Genomic DNA, 18700 nt, shown 5'->3' on the forward strand with positions numbered 1-18700 from the left:
TATGTTGAGTGTGATGGGTCCCCAGAGATTTTGCTTTTGTGCAAAATGTACTGTACTGTTTTGCTATTTGTACACTAAGTGTTTGGCTGCCTGTTCAAAGGTTTCCTGCGTCACCATCTTTCAATACAGTTTCAATAGGAAAAGTAGCATTTTTAATATAGTGACTAATGCTTATTATCAGAGCTGAGCACCGTGAACAACAGTATGCAAGTGCCTCACTAATGCGTGTGACTTGAGGCAACATGCTAACCCCAGAAATAACCTAGATTTCTTTTATAGTAGCAGGAAGTATTCCCTTGAATTCTTGTAGTGGTTTCAAAAGAAGGAAAGTGCTTCAGCTTCTAAAACCCTGATAATCTGGAGAAAAAGAATATCCATAAATAAACGCTTCTTACTTCTGGAGTGCTATCACTGTTGCGTCTTTCTACCCATGATATCACTAATCAGTATGGGAGAGTACCTTTCAAAAGCCCTGATGTTTGTCACCAAAAAAGAATGTTTTGTTATAAGACTTAATGGAATCTTGAAAAAAAAAAAAAAAAAAAAGATAAAAAAGATTAAATATACAAGGATGCATACGGGACTCTACCTAATGAAAGGCTGCTCGAGCTGTCTGCAGGAAATAGAATTCTGCTGCTATTGCCTTTGTATTCAATACAAAGCTTCTCAGCATGACTGTGATCATATCTGCAAATCTTCACCCTCCTGAAATGTGTGAGTAACTGCTATTGTGTATTGTACATGTGTGCAGGAGACGTGCAGAACCTCAGAGGGTCTCTCTCTAAATCAATAAAAGCAGTCAATTTTGTCCTTAAATAATGTGTTATAAAGATAGATAGGAAATGCCATATAGTGACAAAACAAATGAGGATCATTGTAAGAATTGGTTTTAATATTTTGATCAGTATGAGGAAAGGACCAGAGAAAAAAGCAGGTATTGTCACTATACCAGTGTATAAATCCAAGATATTCCCATATCTCCAGTACTCTCCACCTCAAAATTACTGAATGATAACAAGCCATAGGTAAGAACTTCTTAATATATAGGACTTTTCTTGTTCACTTCTTTTTCAAACACAGCTGTGACAGGAGTCTCAGTTATCATGAATGATGTGAAGAAGAGAGCATATCACAGGATAAGGAGTAAGGACATAATAAAATTGCTGAACAGAAAATTTAAATCAGGTTAAAGGAATATTTCCTCATTCAGCACAGAAACTACAGCTTAGTTATTGTCACAGAATTTTTTTAGACTCCATGAAGTATTGCTGAGTTCAGAAAATGATAACTCTAATTCATAGCATCAAAACATGAAGGGACCTGGCCAATAACATAAATTAGTATTGGAATTATTAGCTAAAGCAGTGGATTGGAAGTGATTCAAAGAGAGTAATAAAGCATTTCAAGAAGTAAAAAATCTGGGTGATGACCACTGACATAAGCTTCAAATTCTCTGGATACAGACTGATGCATGAGGGTAAACCATGAAAAGGGAAATTTGGAAGATTGAGAGAAATTGTAGAATGGTATTGCTTCAAAAAATACGCTTACTTCTAGAGCTTATATGGGACAGCAAAATGACAGCATGCATACAGTGTAGTTGACAGGTATAAGGTCATTCGATATCTGACCTCATGCACAGTTAATAGGATTGCTTATTTAGGTCACAGCCCTACTTTCTACGGTGCTAGAAAAATGGGCTGTAAAGTTTTGTATCTGATTTTGTAAATGCCAGTGTTTAGGCCAATGGAAAGAGAAACTTAGGCAAAACCACCCCTATAATCATTTATGCCCTAAAAGGTCAGGGCCCCTTCATTTGTACCCTTTCATCTAGAGCTGGCACAAATCCTGTAATGCATTTCAGGAACTGTTCATTGATGTTGTAATGCATTTGGTAGCAATTCTGATCTTTAGGGCAGATTTAAAATTACAGATGATGAGTTTGTTGCTGGGCACTAGTTTACTGAAACTTGACTAATCTCACCATTTATTTCTACGTGTACCTTTCATGATGTTGAACAATGAGTATGTATGGCATCCTGGAGACATCGGTAAGAAGATCTTACAATAAACAACTTTCTGCTTGTTATCTTTGATGTGACAGAATACAAAAAAATTAGTAAACATACAGAGGATTAATTCTCCTATTTGTAATGACAGGCTCCCTGTAACCTGGTGCAGGAGAGCTGAGACTGCATGCCACTGTCCCAGAGAGGTGGGTTAAACACCACATTTCTATTTCCCTAGACCTAGACATTTTTGAGGTAGTTTCCTGTTTGAATTGTCCTATCAGGAAGGCACAGTTCTCTGCACTAAAGAAGTTAAAAGTGTGTGTATATAACTAGAAGCTGTGAAAATGATCGAGAAGCTGAAATTAGAAGCAAATTATCAAAACCTGATATTAGAAATATTGTATTTATAGAAGCTAGAAAGGTAAAACCCTGAACAATTGTTATAGAATCATAGAATCATAGAATAGTTAGGGTTGGAAAGGACCTCAAGATCATCTAGTTCCAACACCCCTGCCATGGGCAGGGACACCTCACACTAAACCATCCCACACAAGGCTTCATCCAACCTGGCCTTGAACACTGCCAGGGATGGAGCACTCACAACCCCCCTGGGCAACCCATTCCAGTGCCTCACCACCCTAACAGGAAAGAATTTCCTCCTTATATCCAATCTAAACTTCCCCTGTTTAAGTTTTAACCCGTTACCCCTTGTCCTGTCACCACAGTCCCTGGTGAAGAGTCCCTCCCCAGCATCCCTATATTGTATCTGACATGAAAAAATGATCATCCCGCTTATTTTAAGACAAATCTTAGAAGTCTTTTGGGCCACAAGATAAATTTTAAAAATAGCCTCCTATAGGTTTTTCTACTGACTGGGCAAACCAGCTATTTCAGGTGAGGTTAAAAGAAAAATTGCCTCTAACCACTGAATAAAAAGACCTATTTTATGCATCTGAAGATTGGCTCATTCTCAAGTTATAGGCATATGTTGCTGTTGTCATACCTTAACAAGTTAGTGTGTTAGCTGCCGTGAAGTAACTGAGTTCGCTCTTAGCCTGTCATAAAATGTGAGATAAAGCGTAGTTTGAACTGCTTTCACAGAGCAAAAATCACAGGGGCAGAGAGCGTGACGATGGGAATGAGTGTCAACACGAGTGAGTGATGATGTTTAAGCAAGGAGAAGCAGAGAAAATTTGGTCTTTTATCTCTGTTTCCAGCATTGTTCAAATATTTAATCCAATTATTTCTTGCAGTAAAATTATATTCTTCAGGATTAGGAACTGGATGTTGATTTGAAACTCTTTGGACATTGCTCTTTATGTGTAGGCAGGTGCTTTGTTATGAGATAAAGGCTTCTATACTGTCTCTGTGTCTTAAAAGAAAAAGTAATTTGTGACAAGAAATCTGTTTAGGTTCCTAATCCATGCAGGAAGGCTGTGAGTCCTTGTCTGCTGTAACAACCAGAGGAAGGAAGGCAGCTACTTCACACTGACATCTCTTTTCACTGAACCTCTTTAGATGTCAGTTCTGCTCCATGTGTTAAATACCTGATGTGTAACCCCCAATAACCATATGAAAAATGTAGGTGAGTCTTGGAATTCTAATCCTGAGCCTAAATTATTAAAATTAAATATATATTAATAAATACAGGAAAGTATTTTTAAAATGGAGATCATGGGGCATAGCTTAATCCAACAAAGCAATACAGAGAAGACCTACTGAGAGGATGCATTCGTGTGTTCACAATTTTTTTTCATCTTTCAGTATTTCTCCAACTAACCAATGTTTTAACTGTTGATCTGGCAGGATGTTTAAGTATGAGAAATAAGAAAACATCAGGAGTATACGTATCTGTGGTTTACTGTGGTGTCAGTAGTACTGCACAGAGTGCAGTAATGTTGGCTGTAATGCTGACCGTTTGAAAGTGTTGGAGGACCTGTGTAATGCTCGTCTGTTTGGCCAGGTGCATGAGCATTTTTATTGATTGCTGAATGTCTCAGCTGGTGAAAAGTCTCCTTTCTGATGTATTGTGGCTTGAAATTATAATGACTTCTTTCCAAACTCCCCAAACTTTAACTGGGTTTTTTTTTTTTGGTATTTGATTTGGAAAATGTGCCATCAGCGGTCTGCTGAGTATACCATATTATCCAGATACCTTGTGGTTGTGTTTGTTATCTTTTCCTGTTTTCACAGCCTCTCATGGGCAAATAGCTATGAGAGTAGCCAATTGTCACATCTATGGAGTTTTTCGGGTTTTCATGTGGTGTTGATGGTTCAACTGCATAGTTTTATTGCACAACTCACTGAGTTATTCAGTCCTTGTTACAAGATCTGTGTATCTGTTTTGCTGTATCTTACCTAGAGAATATCTGAAGCCTCAGACTTCTAAATCAAGAAATGTCATGAGTACTTGAACTAATGAGGTCTTATTTTATATGAATTTGTGTCTTGAGGTTGACTGATGTTGATGCTAAAGAATGTGAAAATGCTGCTGTTGCTGCTGGTGAACTTTTCTAAGAGTGCTCTGTCTTGTAACTAGTTTGCTATATAATAATGCGTGAACTTCACTGTGGTCTTTTTGCCAGTTAGAGCAATTATACAGGCTTGATCCTCTATCTAGTTGCTTGTTCATGGAATGGAAGTGAAAGAAGCTTAACTATTTTTGAGATCTCTAGAAAAATACCAAATATGGTTCATTCACTGCAGTCGATATTTGTAAGGGTGAGCAGACACACAGACTGTAATACTTGGTATGCATGAGTAGAAGCTATAGCGTGCTGTTGATTTATAAACAGATGAAAACTCGGGAGTTCAAGATATTCTTAATTTCAGTAGAATAAGGAATTTCTTTAGTCAGTTTAGAAAATCCCAGTAGTGGGTTATTTGGGATTTTTTGTTCAGAGCAAAGATATTTCAACCGTGTTTCTCCCTAGGCAAGTCGTGATCTCATCATAACTCAGAGCATTCATGGCAGAACTTTAAGATTTTGAAGTAATATTTTTAACCTTGGATCAGAGTGTGACCCAAATGCTTAACTTAAAATTTATATTCATTAGAGTTACTTAATCTTTTGTTTAAAAAGATTTTAAAATCTTTTGCATGTGGGTTGAAACATTTGCCTTTTTTTTTTTTTTTTTTCTTTTTAATAGAATGCTACCTGTGATTTTTTTTTTTTTAGGTCAGTTAATGACTTCTAGAATAAAATAAGGGAGTGTATTTACTTCGTTTCAGCTTTGCACAAGTGTGTGTTAGAAAGTAGCGAAAGTTCATTCTAGAAATAAAAATATTATGAATTTTCATATCATTACATATCTTAATGTCCTATCATAAAAATATTTTGTGCACCCTACTGTTGCTCAAGAAAAAATACTTCTAAAAAGGGAAAACGATATTAAGAATAAAGACACTATTGGCAATTCTTTCTCTGTGTGATATTTTCATACTGAAATAATAGGATAAGATCCGAACAGATGTATTGTGTTACTGTAACAGATTTAATGGTTTGTCTTCAAAATTATCCCCTAGCTTACCAGCAGTAATCAGAGTGCCACTGGGGTCCCATTTAACAGTTGTAATGTTGGTTGCCAGCCCTTGCTGAGAGCAACATAAGATGATGCTCTGGTAAAAAAAAACCTCAATTCTAATCTTTTTAGATCCTCTCTGATAAGTAGTTGACCTGTCTTCAGGATGGATATTCTGACTTCATTTTGTTTTTTAAAAGCATTTTTGCTAAGTACGGGTGTTGCTGAAAAACACAGCAAGTTGACTTGTCTACTTGAAATGTGATATTAAATCCACTATATCTAGACAAATAGCAAACAGTTTGGCCATTCCCAACAGGATAAAGGAAAATAATCATAATACCCCCCCTCCAAAAAAAAACAACAACTGATGAAAAGAGCTGAGAAAAACTGTAAAGTGATTCTCAATAATTATTCATGCTTACACAGAGCAGTAATCTGTGGTTAGTGTGAAATAGATATTTAACTTTTGTGGAGGGAAAGGAAAAGTGATATCTGTTTATTTTGTAGTTGTTTCAGTATGCCTTGAGGTAAGAATGTGCCTGAGGATAGGCAGAGCAAAGCAGATGTATGGTAACTTATTATGCAAGGATAACTTAGCCATTTGCCAGAGCTCTGTTTTTAAAATCTATCCTGCTTTTCAAAATTTGCCTTGTTATTTTTGCTGGTTTTTCAAATAGATTTGGGCAGCCATGCTTTGGTTCTCAATTAAACAGACAATTTCTTTAGGCATTTTTTTGCTGCTTCACTGAAGTAAGGAAAATGTTCTCTATCCATTTATTATATTCACTGGCAGTTTCATTACTCTGATTATTCAAAACTCATACAGTGAGAATAGCAGCATGGAAGCAATCCAAAATACTTGTGGTTAATGGTGTTTCAAAGAATCATGTTCTGAATTATCTGATAAAAGTTGCACTTCTTTATTAGATTTATTGATGTAATTTTTGATGGATTAGGGGGTATTGAGTGGAATTGCTAAAGGAAAACAGTAGATGTTTACTTCTAGAAAGAAGTTGCTTACATTGTAGTTTCAATATAATACATTTCTTGGCATTACCCTCTGAACCTTGATTAATTCCAATTCTGTGTTGCAGCTCGTAGTTAGTTTCTCAGAACTGAAACTCGTGTAGCTGCCATATGAATGTTTTATGTAATATACAAATGTTTTTTCCTGCTTAGATTGTTTTGAGGGATGGAAAAGAAAGCCCTGATTGCTCTGGTTTCCAGGACCTCATATGTTGCTTAAGTCCCACCGCGTCACAAGACAGTCTTTTCCCAAAATAGAAGAAAATGCATTTATCCCATATACTCATCTTAGTGCTTTTTCCGTGAATGCTTTATAGAACATCTGTTTGCTCTTTCCTATTTAAATTCATCTTGTTTTCCTGTCTTTCATTTCCTAGTTTGCATTAATATTTATTGTGTGATTGGATCGGATTTAAAATTTCACAGTGTGAGGGATTGGACAAGGCTGAGTTTAATAATTTGAACATAGTTAAACCATTCTTACATTTCTAGATAATCTTTATTGCCATTGCTATGTAAAAGATTTAAATCTATCTCTTTTTCATAAAGTAATGCATATGCAAAGATAATATATTTCACATGTGCTTATAAGAAAAACTTTTTCTGCTTACTGCATTAAAACCAAACTGATAATATTTTAGACTGTAGATTTTAATTATTTTATTTCTAAAGTATTCAGAAGTTGATAATTTTTAGTGTACTGTGCATATCTTGAAACTGGTGTGTCTGCTCCTTTCTCTCTGCTGGTGATAATGCTTTTGGTCAGAATTGTCTGCTTTTGTACTGGGAAATTTCTTCAGCAATGTAGGTGGAAAGTCAGTGTTACTGATTTAAATTTCTCCTAAGATCTGTTTTTACTGCAACACATGAAGGAACTAGTTGTCTAAATAGCAATCAGCTAAAGACACTTCACATGACACTTCACAGATGATCTTAGGGTCCTTTCCAACCCTAACTATTCTATGATTCTATATTTGGAAACGACAACATTTTATCCTGTAACTGGAAAAATTATTTCAGGGAGCCATTGAGGAGCCATTGGAAACTTTTGGACTATGTCAGCTTTTAATGTCTGAAGGCTACTTCAGAGGTTTTGAGTGGTACTGTACATATGTAAAATACCAGCCTTCAAAACTTTTGAGGAACTTCGCTTCGTTAACTGGTTGACGTTCACTATGTAGAATGGATTTAAAGAATCTCCTGAATTCCTAATATGAGGACTGGCTTTACTCTGTTTTTTCTGTATTTTAACAAAGTTGCAAGCTGGTGTAATGCTGTTTGTGACTGCAGGCAACAGCAATAAATCTGACCCAAAAGTTGGTTTTGTACTAACACACCTAAGAGGAGAGCCATAGGTGGACAACAGGTTTTGCACAGTGTTTAAGAGCTTACAGCCTTCTCTCTAGGCTTACCATTCTATTTTTTGAAGCTCTCTGGGGGAATCTATTTGGACTGTCTCCAGGTAAACAAGTAGAACCACTCTGAAGAGATGCTGAATGAACGTAAAATATGACAAATTAGCATCACCACAAGGAGTACCAGCAGAAAGATTGTCTTTCCGCTTGCAGAAGTCCTGCAGATTTGCGTCTTGCTGTATTTTATCTTAAACTGAAAATTTAAAAACATTTGGACTGGATGGCAAACAATCCATGTTTGTGAGTGTGATTCTTAATCAAGCCTAGTGTTTATACCATATTTAGTCCGCCTTTGGAAAATTAACTGCAATATGAAGGGCACCTTAGAAGGAATCTATTTTAGGATTTTATTAGAAAAATGTTCCAAAGATTGCAACTGTCCAGGCATCTGGAATAGTAATTGCATGCAAATACATTTTATGATTTTTAGCTCAGCTTTGTCAGCTGAAACTGCTGACTGTACCTATTTAGTCACTGAATGTATTAGGAAGACTGACAGGCTATTAAATGGAGACATGGTGATGAAAACAAGAGACCTAGATACTAAATATACTTTCTTCATCAAGATTATTGAAATTCTACACCTAAATATAATCTAGAATTTTTTAGTAATGAACATACTGTGTTTTTCAAGATGTTTTGCAGAGCCCTTGCTAACCATTCCATCTCGCCTTGGAGAGGACTAGAAGAACCACAGAAACATCACAACCAACAGAGATTGATCAATTTTATTTCCTCATCTCTTTTTAGCTGCTAATTAAAATGAACTTTCTGTAGTTCAACAGAAAACTTTCATGCACAAAGGACATTGCATTGTTTTGATAGGCTTACTGAAAGAAAAATGAGCTTTAGAATTAATAGTAACTAGGAAAAGGGAATGATAAGTTAAAATCCTGTGAAATATTTCATAAAACAAAATTCTGAGTGCATCACTGAAGTTCTGCATCTACACACATCTTTTTTTATTCTTCATCTAATCCAAACAGCCTTAATTATTTTCACTTCCACTGTGTGTGGAAGGTTAGCTGTGATTCACGGGCAGCAGTAAGCAGTGCTTTTCATGAAGCACATCTGTTTTCAGTCAGATGAGCTCAAAACAGTTTACAGCAGGTAACATGTATCACAGAACACTTTTTACTATTTTGCTTGTAAAGTGAATGGTTGTGTTCACAAAGGGGAAAAAAATGCTCTTTATTTTTGAAAAGAATAACCTTCACATTTTAGGTGTGGTGAGAACAATTATATTTCCTCTGAACAGAATAAATGTTGATTTATTAACAAAAATGAGTTTTGTGAATTTGGATTAATTGTGAAAGAGTGAATAAAGAGCTTATCCAAAATTAGGATAGTTGCATGTCTTTGAAACTCAGATCTAATCCAAGCAACAAGGACATGAAAAAGCTGTTGCAATAATTTTTTGAACTGGGCTTTGTTTACACATCAACACTTTTTATCTTCAGCACTTTTAGAGGCAGAATTTCCGTCAAAATCTTGGCTGCTTGGCAGTGGGAGCAAACTCAAAATGTAATTGGCAAACCACAGAACAGAACTGGGTTTTGTTCCTTCCTAGAAATTATTTTCTTTTGTGTCACTTAAATATTATTTTGCAGAGAATCAATTCAGAAATTGTTCTTAGAGAACTTACATATTCTGCTGATTTGCAGGAGGAAGAGACTCTAAGGAGATAAGCCCATTTGATTGTAAAAATCCATACTTCCTTGATACCTTATATATTAAGTATATGTAAGCTTACTATATAGTTGAATTCTAAAAATGAAGAAGAGTCAGAGCTTGATCCTGATGTCTAATGTATCACTTGACATGTACGAGATGTGTCCTCATGCAAAGTGAATTACATTCAGAGCTGGAATTTGTATGTGGTCACAAAGTAAATGAGTAGATCACATATTCTGGACTGTCTTCCATGGCCTCTAACTCTCCTGCACCAGCCAGTACAAAATTTGACATTTAGCATTAACTGTCTCCAAAGTTAACTTTCATAATAATTTTTCCTCTGTTTTCTGTCAAAAAATGTTGGGGTATACCAAAATCCAGCCAAAGAGAGACTTCTGGCTGAGGTCAATAATAGTACTGTTTTACATAAGAAAGTGTAATAATAGGATTTGGATATTACTGACACTAGGCCTTTGACCTGATGGAAAGGTAAAATTTATAGTGTAGACCCAAGTGCTTATGTAGTTCGTATGATAATTGAAACAAATGCTTAATAATAAAAAACTGTGGTGTCTTCCAGAGAAATATAATACAAAGCATTGCTTATGAAGGAAAGGACTGGAATATTGTACAGGGGAGAACCAGTAACCTTTAGGAGTGCAGCACTTGGGTGAAATTTGTGTTTAAAGACTGAGAAAATGTCTGTTTCCAGTCATGGGTTCTCACTTCGATGTGAAGACAAATCAAGGGAACTGCCTGGCTGTCTTGGTTGGTCAAATGGCGACAGTGAGTCAGCAGTGCGATCTAGCTCTGACTAAGGCAAATGTATCTTAAGTAATATCAAGGAAGCTATTTCTAGGACAAACAAAAGTTTGTCCTAGATGCATTTACAAAAGTCAGTGCTAAACTTTGGAGTTCAGGGTGCAAAAATGAACACATGGATGGAGGGCTTGTCCTCCATAAAGAGGAAGCATGATTTATCTAGTCTATGAGAAGAAACGAGAAGAGTTTGTAGATGTAGTCTGTAAGTACATTATGGATGTAGACATCAGCACAAAAGAGGGAAAAAACATTTAACATGAAAGTAAATGATAACATAAGAAACTGAGTACAAACTAGCTGTAGAATAATTTAAGCTAGAAACTGGAAGAAGGCAAGCAAGACTAGGACAGGATTTTTCCTATATCACTGAGCTCAGTCTTGTCCCTATGCTATTACAAATGGTGTGCGAAAAATAAGCACATTTTTGCCCCAACTTCCTAACTCCCCTAGAAAGTTTTCAGCATTAGAATGAATCAGATTCTGAAACAGATGTCCACTGAACAAAGTGCGGGTGAAAGGCAGAGCTGTTTTAAAATGGACAGTGAGTCCACAAATAAGATTGCGTGATGACAACACAGAGCTGCTCCATGACCTGATGATCTGTAGGTGTTCTGTGCCACATCCTTATCTCTGTTACTGCATTATATTTCTAGGTGCTTATTGTTTTCCCTGGATAGGTTACTCTTTAAAGACTGTTTCTGAAAATTCCTGATTATCAACAGTGTCCGTGTTCTTACTTTGTGTTTATCCCTTTGCTTAGATGTGTCAACAGTGAATTAGCATTAAATGGTCTGAGAAAAGTGAGTAATATGGATTAATATTCTTCTCTAATCCTTTGAAATTACTTCCTTGAAAATACATCAAAGATGAGCTTGGTTCGTAAATACATTTAGAAGATAAATATAGGAGGGGAAAGAATCTTTTTTTTTAATCATCTTTGTAAAGGTTAGAAATAAATCCTTTATATGCAGTAATTGACCTACATATGTTTTTCCCAGTTTGTTTCAGATCCTTGTGCCAGCAACCCCTGTCACCATGGTAACTGCAGCACTAGCGGTGATGGCTACCTCTGTCTTTGTAGTGAAGGCTATGAAGGAACAAACTGTGAACACTCAATACACAGCCTTGCAGTTTCTGAACGGACAGAGCTGACATCACCAGAACACAGCAGAGTAGTCTCATCCACGGTGGAACCTGACATTGTTCTTCCTCGTTCAAAAGCAACTGTGACGTTACCTACATGGCAGCCAAAAGCCGGACAAAAAGTTGTAGATCTGAAATGGGATGAAACAGAGGTGAGAACATTCTGTCTAAATAAAAATGCACAGGAAAGAACTTTTGTTATCATTGTTGGGCTGTCATTTGTGCATGACTTCACTGATATCTACATGAGAGGACTGAAGATATGATACCTGCCCTGAGTTAATATGCTAGTAAAATTAAATGTAAACAAATTTGACACTTGTTACGAGCAATAGGTTGAAGTTGGCCAACATGTTGCATTAGGTATTTTTTTTGAATGGAATAATATTCTTCTAGTTATTTGCATGACAACATATCTCCAAATAGCAAATAGATTTTTTTTTGTCTTTGTTTTTGTTTGGATAAACTTAGTACCAAACTAGTGTGCTGAAGAAATATAATTTCAGTAGGCAAAGAATTAAAATCTTTGTGATGCCTTTTTCTTAAAGAAAAATGCACTGTAAAGTAATTTCATTTAAGTTTATTCAGGAATAACTTGGAAAAACATCTTTTGTATCTGTGTATGAAGTGTTTCAAGGAGTGTGATTCTTCTGAGGTGTTTGCACACACTAGATAATGCGAAAGGAGTTTAATCCTGGAAGAAGTATATTTTTTCATAATTCTTTGCTAGTCCAAATTTGGTCATGTTTTTACTGAAACATACATCTAAAACAGATTTTGAAAGTGAAATCAACCTATGTAAAATATTTGTTTCATATGTTACAACTCACAAGTTAGATCTGAGGTACCAGTAGTTATAGTGCTCTTTCCCATTTGAGTGGGACTTCAAGTGGGCAGTGTCTGGAGAACAGAGCTTTGTTTCTTGGAATTTCATTTCCCATACCTATTATTTTACAGTCGAACATATGTTGGGCACCAAGTATGGAGTTTGGAGAAAGCACTGAAGCAGAAACAATGATTTGCTTTTGTTACTTAGTTTCAGCTCAGGATTGTCTCTGCATGGGTGCTCCATATGTCCTGATCAATTAAGGGTATGCTCCTCTCTGTACTGGATTTCCCTCGTGTCTTTCTCAATCTGTGCTCTGGTATTGTGTAAGTAACATTTCTGCCTGGTTTGCATTTTAGGTAGATTCACTAAGCATTTTGGCCAGGCAGATCATTCACAAATGGGTATTTTAATAGCTGAAACTCACCCTTCTGCATGTCTTCTGTTACCTGAGAAATAGATATACGTTATCAATTGTATTATTAAAATAAATGTGGAAATTACTTGTTACCCTGTTATGAAATTAGCTTGTGTTGATATGTTTTTAATATATTGTGATGGGTCTTTTTCACAGTCTTTGTAGTGTAGCATAATGACCTTCTGTTCTTCAGAATTCACAATGAGATGCTTATCCAAAAGAAAGATTTCAGTTGCTAATTCAAGACATTGTCTCTGATCTGTATTAAACTAAAGAGAGTTGATTTGCCTGAATGTCTGTATTCCAAAGCCTCTTTGGTGGAGGTTTCAAGACTAAAAGGTATTAAGCAGGAAAATACTACTTTTTGTCATAGCTTTTAAAGCTTTGCAGAGCTTAATCCTTGCACTCTTAAAAGGGAAAAATTAAATAGCTAGGTTTTATATTACAAAACATCTACTGTTTTGATCTTCCTTGAGATTTGGGGGTAACAATTGGGCTGCTGTTGTTATTTTTTTTATTAATCTTCCAAGTCAGCCTGTTTCACACTATTGTATGCTGATACTGCAAGTAAACTGATGTTCTTCATATTCTTTAACCTGTCTGCTCAAAGAGGAATTTTGCAGAATCCCTCCAAATGAAAGCTCTCAGTATCTTGTAAAGATGAAGTTTCCATGGAAGCTTTTCCAGGAAGTTTTGGGAACTCAAAAAATGAACACCTGAGCAAAGTAAACAGAGGCATGATGCATGGTTACAGTCAGACTTTTTTTTCTGTATTTCTTAAACATTAGGGATATAATTGCTAGTGCTTGCTTGAGTGTTCTCAGTAATATCTGCACCAGTAGACAACACAGAGATGACTTTAGATAGTTTCATTTCTTGGAGATCACTTGCTATAAATGAGTTTTGTCCTGATATGCAGATTAAGGGCTACCAACACCGATCACTGAGAGAAAAATATTGTCTATTGGTTTCTTTAAGGAATTTATCTTTCGAATTTATCGTTGTGCTCAGCTGTTGAAAGAGAACTTTTCTTCCTGCTTGATAACAACTAACTTGTTCCACTTGCAAGAGATATGACTAGCAATCCGCATTTTCCCAGTTCAATGATCTTTTGTCTTACAGTGTAGAAAAGGTTTCTATTAGCCAATAATAGAAGAAAAAGAAACCATCTCATTAGTCCTGCTCAGCTAACAGAACAAACAAAGGTTTCTGTGTACAAAATTAACCGTAAGAATAGCAGTAGTGTACTCTTATATAATACTTTCCCCTAATAGTTCTCTTTTTTTTTTTTTTCAAAGGAAATCAGTAGTGTTATTCACATTTTACAAATGGAGACGCTGAAGTACAGAGCAGCAAAGTGATTTACCAGGTGTACAGTCAGGAATTAGAATGCTAAGCATGTGAGTCCTAGTCTAACCTTTTATTTATACTGCAATGCTACTACTCAGATTCAAGCTTTTGGAACTAGTGATTAAAGGCTACAATAAACTTGTAATTACCCTTGTAATGGGGAAAACGTTTGTTTTATGTTTTCTTAGTAAATTGTAAGCCTTTAGAAGGAGAATGGCTGGGTCTGGTGAAAAATTCTGAAAGAGAGTGCTCCTGCTCTGCAGCAATGGCATGTGCTTAGGGAATAATTTGGCCTGAAACAGAGACCTTTGAATCTTTGACTGCTTTGTGTCTTGCTAAATGCTTATACGTTTTTGCCAAAGTATGCTGTAGGTGCAGAAGGAGGCTGAACAGAATCATGGAGGAGAAATCCATTTGAGGTTGCTAAATACATAGAAATGCTATCCTTTGAAATGACAAAGATTTTCCTAAGCTGTCGTGAAAATGAGCGGAGGTTGCAGGAAGTAGGCTTGCCCTCATGTTATTTTCTCAGCATTCCCTCTTATGATTGCTGGTGGAGTTAATAAAGTAATGGAATATATATACTTTGGGTTTGACATAGGACAGCTGTTCTAATAACTGTGTATAAGATTTGTTTTGGAAACTATTATTTTTCATTTGCTTACTAAAGAAAGGTATCATACAAGGAAATAGGGAGACTGAAGAAAACTGATTTTGCTAGAATAATCTTTTCTTCTAGCATAAATCTGTAAATTAACTAAATCTCTACAGTATTTGTATATGTAACTTACTGTGCAAATGCCATTTTGATAGAAAACTTGTAAGCATCTCTGGATAGGTGACACCCTTTATCATATTTATTTTCAAAGCACTATGCAAAATGTCTCTAAAAGCTCAGTATGCTCAAACAAAACTTATGTGCAGTTCACACAAACCTTAGTTCAGTATGTTCCATTGTTAAAAGATGTTTAATGAATTGTTATAAATATTAGCTTTCTTAAAAATTAAAACTCTTGTATCCTGTTTAGGGACAGAATTATGCTATAGAAAATTTAGTGAGTGCAATTATGTCAAGATACTGAAGCCCTGCTTGTCTGAATCTGTTATGGTGGGTGTGCTCAGGACTTTTGGTTGCTGTCTTTTACAAGTATCTGGATTCTTTAACTGCTCCTTCAGGAATCCTGTCTTGAAGTCTTTGAAAGTTTGAGAAAAAACAAAAGCAAAACCCCCAAACCAATGAAACAAAATCAACAAAACAAAAAGCAAAGTACCAAACAATAAAAAAAAAACCCCGCACACAAACAAAACCCAAACCAAACCCTGATGGGTTTACTGCCTTTCAGTGTTTTGGTGTAGAAGTATCTATAGCTGACTTGATGGGCTTTGGTTGAAGTTTATGTCCTAGCTTATTCTCCCGTGACCTGAACTCAAATGCTGCTTGTAAAGATTTGACTATGTGGAATTTTTGCTCAATGAACTTATTTCCACAGTGTTTACCTTTATTATTTAGAACAGCTTCATACACTCTGGAAGAAGAAAAGACCTTTATTTGTTCAAGGAAGTAATATTTATTGAATGACTGTGTTGAGGTTTAACCAAGGAGTAGGGAACTGAGCCTCACACAGCCACTTGTTCACTCCCCTACCCAGTGGGATGGGGGAGAGAACTGAAAGGGTAAAATGGCGAAACCTTGTTAGTAATTTTAATGATTTAGAAAAGAAAGAGAAAGAAAACAACAAAGCAAAAACCCAAGTGAAACAAAAGCTGATGCCCAGTTGGTCTTTGAGCAACAGCAGCCCTGGTCAACTTCCATCCAATTTTTATTGCTGCAAATGACATCATATGGTATGGGATGTCCATTGGGTCAGCTGGAGTCACCTGTCATACTGTATTCCCCAAACGTTTTGTGCACCCTTAGCCTACTTGCTGGCAAGGCAGTCTGAGAAGCAGAAAAGGCCTTGATGCTGTCTGTGTTCAGTGTCAGATACACTGATACACTGTTCAGTAAAAGCTAAAACATGCCCTGACTGTTTTATTAACTGTCATTATTAACATTGTTTTCATCACATATCAAAAAAATAGCACCATGGAAGCCACTGTGCAGAAAGTAACTGTATCCCACCCCAAACTAGTACAGACTGTTAGATTTTAGGGAGTTAATATTGACTGATTTTGTTGGCCAGCTTTAGACAGGAAGGCATCTGGCTTATATTATTATCCAGGCTATCTGTCTGAAAAAGTATCATTGTTTAAGGTAACTTACTGTGCCTGATGAAGCATTTACCTCTTGGTATATTGGCATTGTTAACCTGTGACAGAAATACAGTTTTAATAGTGTCATCTAGAGGATTGCCAATGCTAGAATGCACTGGAACCTCATGGCAGTTGATTGCTGACTCCACAAAGTGTCTTTTTCTCAGATGAGCCAAGAAACACAGACTGCCAGCTATAGAATTCTCTGGGTGGATATGCAGCCTTCCTCAGATAACATTTCAGTGCTATAATAACTGGAAAGCTTTCTCCATTTGATACTGTTTTTGGATGCAGTCTGTCAGTCTTCCCTTGGTGTTCTTCAGAGAGGCACTACTCCTACTCTAAACACTTCTGATTTTCTCTCCCGCTGGTGAGATATGTTAGAAGTAAGCCTTTATTTTCTTTCTATTTTGGTTTTCTTTCAAATGTTGTCCCATATGAAACACTGGAGGGTAGAAACAAATTCACTCACGTGGAGGCTAAGCTGTGTGACTCTAGATTTTCAGGAGAGGTAGTTTTTCCATGCTACAGGGCAAGGGAATTGCTTTTTCTTTTGTTGTAGGGTTTTGTTCTGTCTAAATGGCATTTCTGTGCCAGAAACGATCGTTGTTTATTGCTTGGTGTCTTGACTACAAGAAGATAGTAATCGATGCGTCTCTTATGGTTCTGTTATATTGCTTTTTATTTTCCTACTTTTTAATTCTTTGCAGACAGATATTCAAGATCTTACAGTCTCCTGTTTTTTTTAGTTTCATGTAGTATTTTTCCCTTGCATAAGGAAGGCTGACAAACATGTTTTATTTCTTAGAAAATAGGAGATACCTCTTGCTACCCTTAAAAGGCTGGAAAAGAAAAAGAATCCTGCAGGCCTTATCCTGATGGAAAGGTAGTTGTATATTCAGAAAAGGCAAAATTGCATGTTATGGAACTACATTAGTGAATTGAAAGTTAATAAGTAAATACTTAGAAGAAAATTTGGAAGAATTGGAATTTGCAAGAGCATCCTTCATAATGCATTCGTTATGGCAGTTTCTGTCCTACTGAAGAAACGAAAGATTATCTTTCTTAATGACCATGTCAGTTTTCATGGGAGACCACCCAGAACATAGCCTTGTTTTTTCTCAAAACGAAATAGTTTTCATACTCTTCTATTAACATAAACAACGTTTTTTTGCACTGTACAGGATTAGTCTGCCCATGCTGATAAGGCCTTGTAGAGTTACAAGAGTAACATAGAGTTACATATGTGTAGTCAACTTTCCAAGAAACATACCATGAAGTTTCACATAGAATAAAAATATTCAGAGAAATACTTTCATCAGTGAGAGGCTGTGTTTGGGTATCCTAGCATAAATATAGGCTTAGAATCTGTATATTACTTTTCTTAGCCTTGTTGAATTAAAGGCTAGTACACTTAATTTATCAAAGTAGTAAAAGCACTCAAGTAAAAATATTGCCTTGGGATGTATGTATGTGTTTCAGCACTTGTTGAATTGAGTGTCTGTCTCATTTTTCTGGTTGGTGTGTAGGGCATGAGAGTATCTGTACAATTCACACATTTTTTTTCAGAGAAGTTATAGTATGGAAGAACACTGTCTTGCTCTCTTCTTAGGTAACACCTGCTTTCTTTTGCAATCTCACCTGCGCTACTGCTATGGCCTGGCGAGGTAATCTAGTCAAGTCACTGCTGTCTTGATAGGCTCCAGGGAGCTTATTCTTATGGAGATTTCACTACCACTTTTTTTTAGAATCATAGAATCTTAGAATGGTTTGGGCTGGAAAGGACCTCAAGACCATCTAGTTCCAACCCGACTGCCATGGGCAGGGACACCTTCCACTAGACCAGGTTGCTCAAGGCAATAGGGGTCCAGCCTGGCCATAAAGACTTCCAGGTATGGGTATCCACAGCTTCTCTGGGCAACGTGTTCCAGTGCCTCACTACTCACAGTTTCTATGGGAGGTGCTCCATGAGGATAGGATAGAAATGCTCTTTATTTTACCTTTTAAAAATTATTTAAGTTTATTTTTCCAGTGAGTTCTGTTTTAAATATCTCCTACCAGTTCTGGCAGGTTTTGTGGTGTTTTTTTTTTTTTTTTTAATTTTATTTTTATAAATTTTATTTATTTTTTATAAATTTTTTTTCTTTGGGAGTAAGACTTGCAGACTGTTTTCATCTTCTAAGTGTTCCTTCTTATTTTAATTCCATGGTGGTTTTTACCCTCATTCTTCAATCTTT

The 18700-nt window shown here is 36.2% G+C and overlaps 1 protein-coding gene across 1 annotated transcript in view; it reads left to right on the forward strand.

The window, feature by feature from the left end:
• The window catches only part of DNER (delta/notch like EGF repeat containing), a 125036-nt gene that overhangs the window by 38053 nt on the left and 68283 nt on the right, over window positions 1-18700 (forward strand). The window contains exon 2 of the mRNA XM_065672664.1: window positions 11472-11768. Coding sequence (XP_065528736.1) covers window positions 11472-11768 — 297 coding nt within the window. The remainder of the gene's footprint in view (window positions 1-11471; window positions 11769-18700) is intronic.

The sequence above is a fragment of the Lathamus discolor genome, chromosome 3, assembly GCF_037157495.1.
Source record: "Lathamus discolor isolate bLatDis1 chromosome 3, bLatDis1.hap1, whole genome shotgun sequence".
In the NCBI taxonomy this organism is placed as follows: Eukaryota; Metazoa; Chordata; class Aves; order Psittaciformes; family Psittacidae; genus Lathamus; species Lathamus discolor.